At 53.1% G+C, this 17247-nt stretch overlaps 1 protein-coding gene and 1 long non-coding RNA gene across 2 annotated transcripts in view; one reads left to right on the forward strand and one right to left on the reverse strand.

Annotated features, from left to right (window-relative positions):
* Positions 1–14325, forward strand: part of LOC137203571 (uncharacterized) — a 27028-nt gene extending 12703 nt beyond the window's left edge. The window contains exons 2-3 of the long non-coding RNA XR_010933174.1: positions 11519–11642; positions 12891–14325. This is a non-coding gene — a long non-coding RNA (uncharacterized lncRNA). The remainder of the gene's footprint in view (positions 1–11518; positions 11643–12890) is intronic.
* Positions 3038–17241, reverse strand: SNAP29 (synaptosome associated protein 29). Its single transcript, XM_067699999.1, has 6 exons — positions 16767–17241; positions 11762–11958; positions 10894–10979; positions 9360–9458; positions 5937–6140; positions 3038–3543 (listed from the first exon to the last, which is right to left on the reverse strand). The coding sequence occupies exons 1-5, from the start codon at positions 17199–17201 to the stop codon at positions 5983–5985; spliced, it is 975 nt and encodes a 324-aa protein (XP_067556100.1). The 5' UTR covers positions 17202–17241; the 3' UTR covers positions 3038–3543; positions 5937–5982.
* Between the last annotated feature and the right edge of the window lie 6 nt (positions 17242–17247).

Genomic DNA, 17247 nt, shown 5'->3' on the forward strand with positions numbered 1-17247 from the left:
TGGTTAACAGACATCACCTCATATGTTTCAATTTTCTTTCTAATTTTTTTATCCCCTACTCCCAATTATCCCTCTCCCCCCATTTTTTTCTTGTGATGAGAACTTTTAAGATTTATACTCTCAGCAAATTTCAAGTATGCAGTATACAAATACACAATCCAGTGTTGTTAAGTACAGTTGCCATGCTGCCCATTACATCCCTAGAACTTATTTATAATTGGAAGTTTGTGCCTTATGACTACCTTCACCCATTTCACCCACCCCCATTCCCCACCTCTGCCAGCCACTACCCTGTTCTCTGTTTTTATTTTGTTATTTATTTATTTGTTTTGGCTCCGCCACGTGACTTGCAAGATCTTAGTTCCCTGACGAGGGATCGACTGTGCCCCGTGCAGTGGAAGCACTGAGTTCTAAACACTGCACCGCCAGGGAAGAACCTGTTTTTGTTTTTTTTAGATTCTACATATAAATGAGATCATACAGTATTTGTCTTTCTCTGTCCGACTTATTTTACTTAGCATAATGCCTTCACGTTCCATCCATTTTATTGTAAATGGCAGGGTTTCCTTATTTTTTATGGGTGAATAATATTCGGGTGTGTGTGTATCTCGTATCTTCTTTTTCCATTCATCTGTCGATGGATATTTAGGTTGCTTCCACATCTTGGCTATTGTAAATAGTGCTGCAGTGAACATTGGGGTTCAGATACCTTTTCAAGATAGTGATTTCGTTTCCTTTGGATAAATACCCAGAAGTGGAATTGCCGGATCATATGATAGTTCTATTTTTAACTTTTTTAGGAACCTCCACACTGTTTTCCACAGTGGCTGCACCAGTTCACATTCCCACCAACCACGCACAGGGGTCTCCCCTTTTCTCCACATCCTCACCAACACTTTTTATTTGTTGTCTTTTTTTTTTTTTTTTTTGCGGTACGCGGGCCTCTCACTGTTGTGGCCTCTCCCGTTGTGGAGCACAGGCTCCGGACGTGGAGGCTCAGCGGCCATGGCTCACGGGCCCAGCTGCTCCGCGGCATGTGGCATCTTCCCGGACCAGGGATCGAACCCGTGTCCCCTGCATTGGCAGGTGGATTCTTAACCACTGTGCCACCAGGGAAGCCCCTCACCAGCACTTTTTATGTTTTCTTTTTGATGACAGCCTTTCTGACAGGTGTGAGGTGATAGCTCATTGTGGTTTTGACTTGCATTTCCCTGATGGCTAGTGATGTTGAGCACATTTTCACGTACCCACTGGACAAGAATTTCACTCCCCTCTGACCTTCGTTTTTTTTTAAGCCATTCATTTACAGAAACCTGCTGAGTGCTCACCCTGCACTGGGCACAAGCTCCGGAGTCCCATCGACTTTGCAGCTTACACTCCAGCTTAAATTGTTTGACAATTATATTTCTTGTTGTAAATGAGTAATTATGGCCTTCTAGCTCATTTAAAAAGTCGTTGTTGGGAATTCCCTGGTGGCCCAGTGGTTAGGACTCGGTGTTTTCACTGCTGGGGCCTGGGTTCAATCCCTGGTTGGGGAACTAAGATCCTGCAAGCCGTGGGGTGCGGCCAAAAATAAATAAATAATAAAAAATAAAATTAAATAGTCATTGTTACTTTGGTGAGTCTCTGTAAGAAACTGGCCCGCTCTGGCCTGTGGGCCTGGAACCCCCACTTGGGGCTGTGGAAGTAGTATCATGTGCTAGCTCCCCTAAAAGCACTGTTGTTGTAACCATGGTGGGAACCAGAGCAGGTTTTTTGTTTTTGTTTTTTGCGGTATGCGGGCCTCTCACTGTTGTGGCCTCTCCCGTTGCGGAGCACAGGCTCCAGACGTGGAGGCTCAGCGGCCATGGCTCACGGGCCCAGCTGCTCCGCGGCATGTGGGATCTTCCCGGACCGGGGCACGAACCCACGTCCCCTGCATCGGCAGGCGGACTCTCAACCACTGCGCCACCAGGGAAGCCCCAGAGCAGGTTTTTAAGTGGTGGGTTGGCATGATTAGCACCAGCCTGTCTCCAAGAACTGAAACTTCAAAGTAAAATGTTAAAACAAAGTCAATCAAACCCTAGCAGAACTTGATTTTGACTTAATTTCTAAATGGCCTGGAGGTGCCCCTGGTTTGAGGTTTGTCTCTGGCCTTTGCGGGTCCAAAGCCCTAAAATCCACCTCTGTGGGGGAAGCAGTGTTGTGCACGTTCATGCGACTTGCTTCACTCCTGGCTCTTGGCCTACTTTCAAGTCGGGTCCTGCCTAGACTTCAGGAGAATTCTTCTGGGAGAATCCGAGGCACTAAAGTGCAAAGATCTGTGTCAGTCATCCTCTGCTCCAAGCTCCAGGGCCAGCGCCCACACTTCAGCCTGGTGATCCAATCAAGGAGCCAGACCCTCTCCCGAGGCCTCAGGCCAGAGCTCTGGCTTCTCACTTGCCTTCTTCGGCTCTGCTGGCAGCCCCAGGCAGGAGGCCTGCTCTTGAACTCCAGCCACGAAAGCACCTGGTGACTCCAGGGCTGGAAACCCCACTATTTAAAAAACTCTATAAAAGGTGTTAATTACTAGGGTCCTTCTGAGTCCCCATCTCAGCTGGGCCTTCGACAGCCTTTCCCTGATGATCCACCTCTACCGTCCTCTTTCTCTGTTCCCACCAAGGAGATAAAGGCTGTCAGATGTCACGTTCCTGCCACCCCCCTCCACATTAATATGTTGAAGCCCTAAACCCCCAGAACCTCAGAACGTGACATTTGGAGACAGGGTCTTTACAGAGGTAATTAACTTAAAGTGAGGTCATTAGGGATGGACACAGAGAAGATGACGTGAAGATACTGTTTGGCCTGTGAGCCTAAAACATCCACTCTCTGGACCTTGAGGGTGTGCCAAGCCCTGAGCTGGACAGCGTTGCAGAGGCACCGGGAGGCAGGACAGATGGATTGACAGGCTTTCAAGAAGCACGAGACGTGGCAGCCAGAACCAAACACCTGAGGACTCAACAAGAAGGGTTCCCCCCCCGACACCAGCTCTTTGAAAAGGACCTCACAGGAGGCAAAGTTTGATTAAAAAACAACTTCACATTTTATTTTAAGGAATATGGTCATTTGTTGAGTAGAAGGCATGAAGTACAAGAGCTGCTCTGACACACTCTGAGCAGAAGCTCCTCCTCCCATGTGCACTTTTAATGACTCGCTCATCGTTTTGTACACATTTCACCCATCAGAGCTGAAGACGCTTAACAACATTGGTAACTTTAAAAATTCTGCAGAAAAGGCCTATGTAGGCAAAGTATAAGATTTTTACTAAATTGCTGTGGTGTACACTTAAAATCACATATTCACAAAAAGAAGTTAAAGAAAGAGAAATTAAAATGCACTTATGTGGGCTTCCCTGGTGGCGCCGTGGTTGAGAGTCCGCCTGCCGATGCAGGGGACGCAGTTTCGTGCCCCGGTCCGGGAGGATCCCACGTGCTGCGGAGCTGCTGGGCCCGTGAGCCATGGCCGCTGAGCCTGCGAATCCGGAGCCTGCGCTCCGCAACGGGAGAGGCCACAACAGTGAGAGGCCTGCGTACCACACACACAAAAAAAAAAAGCACTTATGTACTTCCATTCTTGCCACCTGAGGTAAATTCAGGTCTCCTTTCCTATATAACACAAAAAAGACGTCCACGAGGCAACTTGCCACTGTTAACTACAAATCACTACGTTAAAAAGTTCCTCCGAAGGAAAACGCGCTTATTGTTAAGTTAGGAGCACACTTAGCATGTAACCAACCTTGAGTTAGAAAAGCCACTTTTTGGAAGGCACAGTTTGTTTCCAGGTTGACCATGGAATTCCAGATCTGTCTTCTGCACCCCATGTGGCAAGAAGGACAACCCCGGCCGGGTACCCCCATTTCTCCCTGACACGTGCGTCCAGAGGGCAGAGTTTTCCTCTGCTCACAGTTACCACACGCAGGTCCTGGAGGCTCCTCTGGTCCTGCTTTGTTCTCTGAAAGTGTGAGCGGCTCTGCTGTGTGAAGCAGCAGCCACTGGCCCTCAGTGGGTGCAGGAGCAGGTGGGGACCCGGTAGAGATGCTGCCCAGCACGAGGATGAGACAGGCCCTTGGCCCAGGCTTTAGAATGAAGGATCTGAACAAGAACAGAACCAAATATACGGGGAGACATGTGTGAGGGAAACGTTTCTAGAAGAGTGAGGGCAACTCTCCCTCCACAGCTTGGGGTAAAAAAGGGGGTGGTGGTGATGGGCTTCATCAATCCAACAAAAGACACAAAATAAGGTGCTACTTTGCTTCAAATTGGTTAAATCACTAACCCCATTATGTGAGAGGAGGGCTGCAGACAGTGTTTGCAAGTGGCCTTTGTCTGTATTTATTTGAACGGAGAAGCTCAGGTCTAGGCGTGCTGACTAATCTCCACGTGTCTATGCCTGAGGGCAAGGAGCAGGAACAGTTATCATGACACCCATTGAGGAAGGCGTCAGGGAGGAAAACCCTGGAACATGCCGGGTGGACGGGCACCCCCAGGCTGCCCTGCATCCTGGTGTCACGCTTTGGAGCAGCCTTTTTGCTGGAAGCCCTGTGAACTCGTTCAGTGTGGGCCGGGTGGACATGTAAAATTCTTCCTTTTTCCAGTTACCAGGAGAACAACCATGATGGGCTTGTGATAAGCAGATGTGGGTCTGATTACCTTCCACAGCATCCAAACGCCCTGTGACATTCCCAGTGATGTGGGTCAGACTCGCAGGGCGGCTGGAACATGACAGAAAGATGTATCTGCCCACAGAGGCTGTCAGTGTTTTTAGGAAAGTCAGGCATTATGGAATGGAACTTTTATATTTGAATTGCTACATAAACGCTGTTGCATTGCTGCTGCCCCTTAAAGACGTTCCTTTGCTTTAAGGGACTTTGTTTATATTCTACTGAACCAAAGTGGTGAAGGTCACCGTGCCGGGGCCAGGTTTCAGGGTGAAAGGCACTGTGATTTTAAGGTTTCCAACCTAATCTGTCTTATTAAAATCAGTCCCTTTCACCATCTTCAAAATATTTTAATTTATTTGCTTTTAAAAAGACCAGGACCTCGTGGCTTCAATTATTTTGTTGGAGGTACCAACATCAAGAAATTCCTTTAAGTACAGAAATCAATTTTAATTAGTACTTTTAAATGATTCTCTTTTTTTGTAAAATGAAGAGAGAACAAGCTAGGCCAGGTAGAATGATAACATCTGGGCTTTTTTTAAAGCCATATCCTTCTGTGCACAGTCAGTGTCATTAGTGGAGCTCCAGTCCTAAAACTGGGGCCAGAGAATCAAGTGATGGGTCAAGGCATGTTGCCAGCAGCACAGAAGAGTGGGTGGGAATCCTGGATGGGCCAGGGGACCCCAGGCACCGAGTAAACATGTTTGGATGGGGGGCCTGGTCCAGATGACCTGAGGGCAGGGAGCTTGGTGGAGCACGTCTGTGTGATGCTCCTCTCTCACGCTCTGCAGGCCTCAGACAGCGGGCCAGGGAGCCTCCAGCCAGGGCAGAATGTGTTCCTGACCCTGTGCAGGGGCAGCGGGGCTCACCTAGCTCCCTATGTGCTTCCAGGCGTCACAGTGAGCAGGGCTGGTCTGAACCCCCTCCTACTAAAATCAAATGCCTGCCAAGGGGCTCAGAGCATCACAATGTGCTCGTGGGGGTCGGGGGGAGAAGGATGCCCACAAACACGGGTCACATGGCCCTCAGCGCTCTACCTCGCGGAGGCCTGGGGACGAGAAGCACAACAGACGGAAGCAGAGGCCGGCATGACCACCACTCTGCCCGCACACCTCTAGTCAGGGCCCTCAGAGAAGTGGGGCACATGCTTTCTCTACAACAAAACCTCTTTTGAGACCCACTCTGTTACAACATTTGCAAACACATGTGAAATCACATTCTAAAGTAATAACTGAAATTTCTTGGGCGTTTAAAAGAAGACCTTTCAAATCTTTTCATCACGATGGAGTGGAAATCCGCCTCCGTCTTCAAAGCTGCCGAACTTTCCTCTCTGTACTCTTGATGTTGACGTCTAACTTGTCCACTTTGGTTGTGAGGCGGTCAAGAATGTCGTCCTGCTCCTCAATCTCTGTCTGCATCCCCAGGGCGATGTCCTTCAGCCGGCCCAGGCCCACGGACAGCTCATCTGCGGGACAGGAGAGCACACACGGGCCTGAGCCAAGTCACAGCATCGGGACCTGCAACCCCAGATGCTCCCCCCATGGGCTCGGCAGCACTGCAGTCACTGACCCCTCCTTCCTGGAAGACAGGCCAGATGCCAGGGCGTTGGTTACATGCTCCAAAACATGCGCAAGTGAAGAGAAAGCAGTAGCGCTTAACAGGAAAGCCACTCCTCCCTGCCACCCACCAGGACACCCACTATTAGTACACGGTGTTTATTTTAGAAATTCATATAGAGCCACACACCTTTCAGCTGCCTTTGAACCTTACATCCCCAGCTCCCTAAAGCTGGGTCAAGCACAGGTCCAGAGTGGCAAAGAGGAAGACCCCCATTTGGAAACACATCTGAGATACAGCTCAGGCTTTTCCAGTCTTTATAATAAGTATTTCCCTTCTTTTAAAAAAGTTGTAAAAATCAATCTCAATTCATTTTTAAGAGAAATAAATTCTATAAGAACACGGTCAGCCTCGAGTATGTGAAGGGCTTCCTTAGCACAGTGACAAAGAAAGAACTGACCATGAGTGGGGAGGAGACCAGCCAAGGGGCCCGGGGTCCCCTGATGGGGCTGTGCAGACCGCAGAGGGGAGTCGTGACGTGACTGACTCTGTCCAGATGAATATAAAGCCCCTTCCGTGTGTGTGTGTGTGTGTGTGTGTGTGTGTGTGTGTGCATGTGTGTGCCCTGAATGTGTGTGTGCATGTGCACAGGGTATGGGGACGGGGTCACATCCAGAGCTGCTTTCTGCCCTTTTACTAGGAAAGAGCTGGGGGAAAACAGAAGAGGTGGTGCTTTGTAAGCCTTTTCACTAAGTTAAAGATAAAACATTAAGTGAAAAAGGTCAAAATACACAAATAGCTGGCAATGGCACCATAAATCTAAGCAGAATCAGATTTTTTAGAAATGGTCTTCCTGGGACTTCCCTAGTGGCGCAGTGGTTAAGAATCCATCTGCCAGGGCTTCCCTGGTGGTGCAGTGGTTGAGTGTCTGCCTGCCGATGCAGGGGATGTGGGTTTGTGCCCCGGTCCGGGAAGATCCCACATGCCGCGGAGCGGCTGGGCCCGTGAGCCATGGCCGCTGAGCCTGCGTGTCCAGTGAGAGGCCTGCGTACCGCAAAAAAAAAAAAAAAAAAAAAAAAAAGAATCCATCTGCCAATGCAGGGGACACGGGTTCGATTCCTGGTCCAGGAAGATCCCACGTGCCACAGAGCAACTAAGCCCATGTGCCACAACTACTGAGCCCGCGTGCCACAACTACTGAAGCCTGCATGCCTAGAGCCCGTGCTCTGCAACAAGAGAAGCCACCGCAATGAGAAGCCTGTGCACTGCAACAAAGAGTAGGCCCCGGGGCTTCCCTGGTGGCGCAGTGGTTGGGAGTCCGCCTGCCGATGCAGGGGATGCGGGTTTGCGCCCCAGTCCGGGAGGATCCCGTGTGCCGCGGAGCGGCTGGGCCCGTGGGCCATGGCCGCTGGGCCTGCGCGTCTGGAGCCTGTGCTCCGCAGCGGGAGGGGCCACAGCGGTGAGAGGCCCGTGTACCGCAAAAAAAAAAAAAAAAGTAGCCCCCGCTCTCTGCAACTAGAGAAAGCCGGCATGCAGCAACAAAGACCCAACGCAACAAAAACAACGAAAAGAAAAGAAAAGAAAAGAAAGCCTGTGCCCGTGTCCCATGGACACTGACAGCTGTAAGGCCACCCAGGTCTCATGGAGCTGCCGGCAGCTGGGACGGCTTGGGACCCACAAGGAGCTGCACTGCGGTGAGAAGCTGGATCAGGGAGGGCCGCCTGGCAAGGGACCGCCAGCAGGGCCGGGCGTCCAGGAGGCAGAGGGACCTGCCCGGGGCAGTGGTGTGGCCCCATCAGCAGGGCCCATGGACGGCTGTGCTGGGGTCCCCTGCGCTGCTGTGTGTCCCGCTCACCCTGCCGTCCCAATGCACACCCTCAGCCTCTGGGGTAGGCTGTCCTTGGTCTTCTTCCTGCTGCACTCCCTGCATTCCTGAATCTCGCCCCCTGCAATAGGTCTTCCCCCCAGCAGGCACCAGTGCCAGCCTTTCTTGGTGGGGAAACCTTTGGTGGGGAGGATGGGGGGCCCGCCAGTCCCTGTGTTTCTCTGGAGTCAGGCCTGGCAGATACACCCTCTGCCTGATGCCTTCGGCTCCAGGGCCGAGTCCAGAGGACAAGCAAGCAGTGACCTCCGGGGTGCCCCTGGGCTCCAAGGGCAGACAGCAGTTGAGGTTCAGGGTGGAGAAACAGAAGGAATGACACCAAAGCAGTTGTCACTGCTGGACGGTGGAATTTGGGTGTTGGTTTCCTTAGGGCACTTGCCTAACTTCACAGTTTTCTACAATGAGTCTATGTGCTGAGAAACAAAGGTTAAATGAAGGTTAAATAAAGGATGTGGGTCTGCCTCACGTGTTGTCTGTACCAGTAGCCCGGGCTGCTGGAGTGGGCACTGCCCTGGGAGAGCTGGGGGCCCGTGTCCCCTGGGAGGAGAGAGCAGGGGAAGCATTCCTTTCTGTCTCACCCTCTTTGCCATCCCCTAAGGGGAAGGAGGGTTGGCAAGCAACCTGGGTGGCCATGGGGGAGGGTCACACGCAGGAAGCAAAGGTCAGAGGGGGCTGCTGAGGGGCCAACTCCTCCACCCGACTGCAAATAACCCCCTCCTCTCTCCATTTTCGCCTTCTGGGCCCTGGGTGTAAAGTAGGGACAAAACTGAACTTCTCCTGTGTTTCTGGAGACTGGTTAGGGAGACACCAGAGAAGCCAGCAGGTATGTGGTTACAACAGGGCGCCCTGGAGCCCGAGGCCCAGGAAGCAGGGTGCCTGGCCACGCGGCCAAGGTGCTGCTGGCCCCATGTATGCCTGACCTGCTGGGCCGCCTCCCGCGAGCCTTCCAGTTTTGCTCACCTGACTCTGCCCGAGCCCAGGGCACACGGAGGAAGCAGGGTGGCATGGCCGGGTGGTGAGGGGGGTGGGCAGAGCCCAGGCTGCACAGCATAGTCCCCAGACCCTGACCCTGTCGCTGTCACCTCCCAGACAAGAGGTGGGGACGGAGACAAGCGGGCAGACCCCAGAGAGGGCGAGGGGCTGGGATGTTGCACACGCGCACGTGCGTGTGTGTGTGCAGGGGTGGACAACGGGGGGCCCCGGTGCACGCAAGCCGTGGTGCTGGTGGCGGTGCTCTGGTCTTACCGAGGTTGCTGTCAATCCTCTGGTGACAGGTGCGCAGGTGCGGGTTCCTTGGGTAAGCCTCGGAGCTCACGGCAGAATCGGCCCCTCCAGGGATGGAGTCTGAGTTGACAAAGAAACACCAGGAGGACGGTTAACTGACACACTTGAAATGCCGCTTCACAAAACTCATCTTAATCTGGAAAACGGGTGGAAGGACTAAGGCGGTTGGTTCTGAGGCCACTGAGAGAGGCAGGCGGGACAGGGAAGGGGCGGGAGGGAGACGCTTCCTGAGGGCAGCCCCTCGGAGATCAAAGAACCCCAGCCTATGGGTCACCTGGTCAGCCACGGACCCTCGAGCTCAGGAAAGAGATTCATGCACGTAATGGCATGGCAGTTGGAGCAGCCACCACGCAAACCCACACAGGCTCCGGAAAAAGAAACGTTAAATGATGCACATTTGCCCCCAGAAATCTTCTCTGAACCTCAGTTTCCAAATGCACACAGAAAAGCCCTGTCACCCAGGGTATGTCTTCTGGGGACCATCTCTTTCTAGACTTGGGGTCTCTCCTTCAGCATGGCCTACGGAAGCCCCTCAGCGCACAGTCTTCTCCCACTTCCTCTGCAGCTTTTGCCTTCCCAGATGAACCTCCGGGCCCTCCTCCGCCAGGCCTCCCCTCGGCTGTGCCCGCAGGCGGCACAGGAAGCATCTGGTTACTTCCAATGTGCCTGGCTCTCTAGGGGTCGACAGAGCCCCCGGGAGGCCTTGATTCCTTTCCAGATGAGGGATGTTTCTGGGCCCATCATTTGATATTAATGGGACGATCTGACACAAAACACCTCCTATCTCACACTCCTTGTCCACACGGCCGCTTCTGCGCCCACTGGGGCTCAGGGGCTACATTAGCCTCCTTCTGTCACTGCAACAAAATACCACAAACCATCCTTTGGTTCTGGAAGTCAGACGTCCAACCTGGGTCTCCCCGTCCTCAGACCCAGGTGTCAGTAGGGTTGGTTCCCCTGGAGGCACTTAGGGAGAATCCGATTCCCGGCCCCTTCCAGCCCCTGGAGGTCAATCCTTAGCAGCGGCCCCTCCTCCACCTGAGAGCCAGCTGCCCGGCACCTTCAAACCTCTCACTCCATCACTCTCTCCTCTGCCTCCTTCCCACTTGCAAAGGACCTTTGCGATTTCACTGGGTCCAACCGGAAAACCCAGGATAATCTCCCCAACTCAAGTCAGCCGATCAACAACTGTACTTCCCTCTGCGACCACGATTCCCCTTTTGCCATGTGACCTGACATATTCCTGGGGCCTGGGGATTAAGGCGTGGATGTCCGGGGGGTCATATCCTACTCAGCATAGGTGTTTCCCTGCCTGAAGATCTCAGAGCTATACAGGCCAGGCTCCCACTCCCTTATCCCTCCCTCCATGGGGGAGCAGGGCTGAACCTGCCATAACGCACACCCCCTGCTCCCTGAGAGAGGCACTGAGGCCCCCGACGCCCCTACCCAGTGCAAGGTGTCCCCGCAGAACCCGTGTGTGGGCGGGAGCACTGACCTGAGTCATTGAGCTTCCTGAGGTTTGGGTGGCTGGTCTGGTACTGTGCCTCCTGGTCTTTACTTGTACTTATGGCTTCTTTCAATCTTTGGATAAAAGTTACGAGAAGAAGAAAACTTTTAGAAAGGAAAAGCACCTGTGACAGTGCAGTCTTTTCTAACAGTGCCCATGTGAGAAAATCAAATGCCTCTTCTGACCAAGATACAAAGCCAAATGAATATTCTAACTGCAATTATGAAAACACTGAATAAGGGGAGCAACCTACATTCTTTGTGTTACGGTAGGTAAGGTGTAGATTTTCTGTAATGTGGTGATATTGTCTTTATAATAAAAGACAGATACAATGATCTGACATATGAGCAACAATCATGTTTTAGCAGAAACTGAATTATTTTACGTTTGAACACATGGCATTTATATGCCAGCCAAAATTGCAGTATGATTTTATTATACCTCTAGCCAAAAACTTTGAGGAAAATAATCTCTGATTTTAAAATGATAATCAATGGGCAACTTGAATTAGATATGGGGAAGCTGGACATGAAAACTTTTTAAAGCAAAAATTCTGTGAAGTGAGTCACATTTATACTGATTAGAGTGAACATTCTCTCTTTCAAATTACCAGGAGCAGTAATTTATGGAGACCCAATTCACGCACAGTTTGCAGACTGAACAGCGGTCACATCACACAATCAAGAGCAGTGGAGAACGCTTCTTGTTTCAAAATGTCTGAAGACAAATCCCTCCCAGTGAGTAACTTTCAGGGTCCTTTGGTCCCTTTAAGGCATGAGAAGTGTCCTGAAAGGCTCGGCCACCCGCACTAAACCCCCCTCTGCTGCTTTGCTCCGGCCAGACGGGCACCGCTCACCTGCTGCTGGGCTGGGGGGCAAGGGTGCCATTCTGCGCAGGTGGGGTCTCTGAGGGTTTGGTTCTGAAGTAATTGACGAGCCCTCCGAACACACTCTTGATGCTGTTGATGTGCTTCTGGCTGGTCTTCAGATCCTGCTCCATCCTGTCCACCATCTTCTCTGTGCGCTCCAAGGCCCCTCGCTGGCGCACGAGTTCCTAGGGAGGATGAGACGTGATGGCATTGCACCTTCTGTAGCTCCCCGTCACCCGCAGAGGAAGGCTCTCTGTAAATCCTCAGCCAGCACTTGGGGATGGCGCAGCCCCCACCCTAACCTGAGTCCCGCCCGAGCTCTGGAGGGGAAGGTGCCAGCATTAAGTGTCTCGTCCTGATTGCGATTAAACTCTGGTTTTGAACAACCAGCAGGCAGAGGTTGATCTGGAGTCGATACGCTGAATCTAGAAACTTGAGAGTTACCCCCATCAATGTCGCTCCCCTTCCCAGGGAGCATGACACACATACGCACCAGCAGGGACGCAGGAGCTGGCGGGGAACATGCTTGAATGCGGGGCTCCGTCCCGGCAGGAGTGACAGTGTAGAGTGGTCTTAGGTGGCAAGAGAACCACCAAGGGCAAAGGTTGGTGCCCCTCGCTGCATGTGCAGGCTGCCCAGGCCGCTCATACCGTGTGTTCCCGAGAAAGGCCTTGTCTGGCTCCTTGCCCTCGTATTAGCCTGAAGAGTGACTTTGCTTCCCAGAGTCCTCAGGTCAGCCTGACAGTCTGCACCAGCAATGTGGTTTACAGGGTGGGGGGCCTTGAGCCACACAGTGTGACCTCTGGAGGGGCTGGAGACTCTAGTCAGCCAGGCGGGCAGCCGTGCCTCCTGGATGTCCCACGTCACAGTGGGGGGAGTGCAAGCTGCACACACAACTCCACAGAGAGGGGACAAAGGGAAGCTGTGCTTGCTCTCCTGGACTCTGCCCACCAGCTTGTCTCCCTTGAGGATTTTAATCTGCATCCTTTTGCTGTAACAAACCACAACCGTGAGTATAACAGCTCTACTAATTCTGAGTCCTTCTAGGGAATCGTTAAACCTGAGGGTGCTCTTGGGGACCCCCACAACACCTCTAAACAGCACTTCTCACTCTCAGAGGCAGAAGGCTGCAGAGCAGACAGCCCTGGGCTTCCCCAGCACAACTCCTGGTCAGCAAAGCAAGGTCTCCCAGACACCATGGAGGCCACGGGTGAACATTTTAGAAAGGAGCAGCAGACACAGCCAGATGCCACGGCGCTGGTGTAGGATGTATGACCTGCCTGGACGGTAAAGACCCGGCCTCACAAGGTGCCTCACAGCTAAGAAGCCAGCAAGTTTGATCCCAGAACTTTTTAACAGTCGAATTCAATCACTGATCCTTTATAAAATCTACTGGGAATTACTTAACCGAGCAGCTGATCGTCTCCCTCCATCAGCTTCTGCTTCAGGATAGGGTTGTGCTAAGAACTCTGGCTGCATCAAAACCAGCCCGGGCTGCATTGGAGGTGAGGCTCTGGTCAGTACAGCCCCTCACCTGGAGAGGGGACGGGTCTGCCCAGAGGATGAGGGCACCACCCCAACTCACAGGGACATCCAGAACAGAGGGCTGCGATGGCCTCCGTTCCCAGGCTGGTGTCCGTCCCCACGTGGCCCACCTCTCTGAACTGAAGGCCCAGCAGGGTTTGGCGACTGTCGAGTGCTGGAAAGACTCAATGAGGTGAGGGGGCCCCACACGAGACCGTGTGCAGGATGTGCTGGCCGGGCTGCTGAGAGCATCCTGGCCCAACTCCCCTTCTGCTGATGCTAACCAAGCTGGCCACTCAGGCCCTCATCCAAGGTTTGTTGCTGGACTCCCTGAACTGAGACCCTGGGCTCCACAAAACATCACTGGCGCGTGCTCAGCAGCCAGAGGGGGCAGGCGGTCGGTCTCCTTGGCCAGGGTGGTGAAAGGGCACATGAAGACTGCGTCCACGTGGGACACAAACAGGCAAACCATTAGGGGACTGGTCGCAGAAACAGAAGCCATCCACTAGAGGGACCACGACGCAGAAAGAGCATGGGACTTCCCTGGCAGTCCAATGGTTAGGACTCTGCGCTTCCACTGCTGGGCTGGGCTCAATCCCTGGTTGGGGAACTAGGATCCCACAAGCCACTCGGTGTGGCCAAAAAAAAAAAAAAGAGCAGCGCATCACGTGTTGCTATGGAATGCCCTCCACCTTGTCAAGCAACGTGCAGTGTGGAATATACAGAACACTTCTTAAGTTAAAATTATAAAAAAAAAGAAAAAGATAAGTATAAGCATGTTTTTTTGCGGTACATGGGCCTCTCACCGTTGTGGCCCCTCCCGCTGCGGAGCACAGGCTCCGGATGCACAGGCTCAGCAGCCATGGCTCACGGGCCCAGACGCTCCACAGCATGTGGGATCTTCCTGGACCGGGGCACAAACCTGCATCCCCTGCATCGGCAGGCAGACTCTCAACCACTGCGCCACAAGGGAAGCCCTAAGCATGTTTTTATACACAGAATATCTCCACAGGGACACTGCAGGAACAGAAGGTGAGTGGCAGGGGGTAGGGGGGCAGCGGGTGGGAGCAGCCTTCACGGCCTTCTGTATCATTTCAATTTTGAACCCTGTGACTAGATTATCACTTCACAAAAATTATACCTTAGGGAAAGAAAAGAAGAAACAAATCATGCCTGAGAAGTGGAAAAGCCATGTGGCCTACAAGTCTCTATGGTTCTGCACTGTGCTCCCCAGGCCGGCCCACCTCTCCTCTATCCTGTGGGGTCAGGACCTGAGGCGAGAGCCTTCCAGAGAGGTGAACCCTACAGGTTTCTCAGGAGAAGGGCAGCTCTCCTTCACTAGAGGTGACCTGACTAAGTAACTTTGCCGCTGCTGCCATGCTGGGCCTAAAAAAGTCAAGTCCTCAGTGTCTAAAACATGTGTCCTGTTTTGGCACCTCTCAGCTGGGTATGTGACGGGCACCTGTCTAAGTTAGGAGGTTAGTTTAGTGGTGATGTGGGTCTGCTGGGACAGAGGCCACCACCAACCCCCCCCCCAATCCCCCAGGGGAATGAAAGAGCGATGAAAGGGATTCAAAGACAGTAAGACAACTTGGAGATTATGGGGTAGGGTGGAGACGGGGGTGCTGACCATTCCTGCCTCCCAGGGCCTCCAATAATTGAGAACTGATTCAATCCTGGAAAAATTCCATGTGTAATCGCACTGATGACAGAGCCTGTCACCTGCTCAGTCATGATCATACCGTACCTCTCACAGCAACACCTGGCTTGGCCATGCCAAGCCTCACGGCCTGAGGTGCCACTCTGCCTTTGCTCTCATGGTCCCCATTATAGGAAAGAAGGAACTTTGGGGGCAGCATGGGGTTTGTCACCACAATCCTTATGAAACAACGTTATCCTCTGTGTTTTTGGCACTCCTGACCTTCCCTCTGACTGTACTGGGTCCTAAGCTCCTCCTCCAGGCCCTTTCCTGGAAGGCTTCCTGGGCGACACTTTCCTGCTCAGGAGCTGTGGCGTTGGGCCAGTGCCTTTGCGTGACTCTTCTCTTCCTCGGGAAGTCCCTCCTCCTCCTCCTAGCTACACCTTAGCCTTAGAAGCCAGAATCCAGGGTATCCTCTGCCACAGTATTCTACTTTCTGTCACTCTGATTTCCTACTTCACCCGTTCTCAGTTGCCAAAGATGTCTTTATTTTTGGCTGTGCTGCTTGGCATGTGGGATCTTAGTTCCCTGACCAGTGATCGAACCCGCGTCCCCTGCATTGGAAGTACAGTCTTAACTACTGGACCACCAGGAAAGTCCCCAAAGATGGCTTTTTAAACAGTTCTTAGTTGGCTTCCTTGGGCCTGGGACCCTTAATCAAGTGACCCCTCCACCTGGGCCCTAAGACCTAAGGCAATCCTCCCAAATTTAAGTCAACATTTTCCATTTAGACTGTAATGTAGGAATCCAGTAGACACAAGCAAAACTTCCTCAATGAGGCTAAAGACAGGCAGGTGGGCCACTGAGAGATCGGGTGATAAGGAGAAGTAGGGAAGGGAGATAACCCAAGGAGGTGGTAACGGGAGAATGATGGGATGGACCTCAAGACTGGCCAAGACTGTAAGTGACCAGGTCAGAGGGAACTTTCCCAGAGAAAAGAATTACGAAGAGACCCAGGGAAGAACATGATGCTTTAGCTTCCATAACTACAAATGCTTAAATTGAATTATTTTTAGCTGATATAGCAATCACAGGTTATTACATTTTTTAAAACTTTCTAAAGAAATGCCCAACACAACTGTCATTAGTACGCTGAGGCGAGAATGTGGTGCCTAAGAAAGAACAGCTCTTACCCAAGGTCCTACTCTCTGAAACCACCTATGGACGTTAAGAAGAACTGCAGAAGCTAAGCTGGGACGGCAAACAGTCACAGACCGCCCCCGTCTCTCTAGGACATCTTCGTCGGGATCAGGAAGGAAACGTAAGGCCCTAGACTCGACCAGACTCGGGCTCCGGCGCACTCAGCAGTGTCCAGGCAGACAAGACCTTCACTCCCCTCCTAGCGAGGCGGAGGAGCGCTCAGTGCCGGTTAAGAACCCAAGGTCCATCTCCTCGGACGCTTGACACCAGCAGGCACAGTCCTCGCTGGGTCACTCCAGGAGGAAGGGCTGAAGCCACGGGCCAGGCTTCTGTCCAGGGAATGTGTAAAAGAAACAGACCCTCCACGTCCCTAACCCGGGGTCTGCTGTCTAGAATCCCTACTTACCTGGATCGAACAGCGTGGAAATGACCCCTGACGACGCGTAGAAAAACAACAACCCTGTGGACTAAGCTCAGGAGATCGCCAGGGGCAAACTGCCCCTTTCGGGTGTGAAAACGCGCGTCTCTACGTAGCTAACAGATTGTTACCGACCGTCCAGTCACCAAAGTACAAGACCCGTCCTGGCTGACCGGTCGAGCCCCCAGGAGCCCCGGCGACCGCGGACTCACCTCGGAGGAGGCGACCCCGATCCTCTCGGACTCGTACATCAGGGACAGGGACCTGCCGGTGCTGGCGGCCGTGGCCTCGGCCCGGCGCAACACCTCCTGCCGCAGGGCCTGCTGCCGGTCGGCGGGAGCGCCGGGCCAGTCCGCAAGGTCGCGGTTGTCCGTCCACGGCGCCGGCCGGACGCCCTCGTCCTCCGCGTCGTCGTCGAACGGGTTGTAGCTTCGGGGATAGGCCGACATGGCGCCAGCGCTCGGCCTGGAGCAGGCGGGAGGAGCCGGGCGCGGCCGAGGCGAGGGGCGCTCTCTGACCACGGGGCAGCTGCAGTATCGCAGAGAACCTACAGAAGCTCCCGTACGCCCGTAGCCGGCGCCGCGCAAACTCCTTCCGCCAGAAGCTTGCGGAGGCCCTGCCTCGGAGCCGACCATCGTGCACCGCATCGGGGGGAGGGGGCCACGCCCGGCGCTCGCGACCGCCGCAGGCCGC

Source organism: Pseudorca crassidens, chromosome 12 (assembly GCF_039906515.1).
Source record: "Pseudorca crassidens isolate mPseCra1 chromosome 12, mPseCra1.hap1, whole genome shotgun sequence".
NCBI lineage: Eukaryota > Metazoa > Chordata > Mammalia > Artiodactyla > Delphinidae > Pseudorca > Pseudorca crassidens.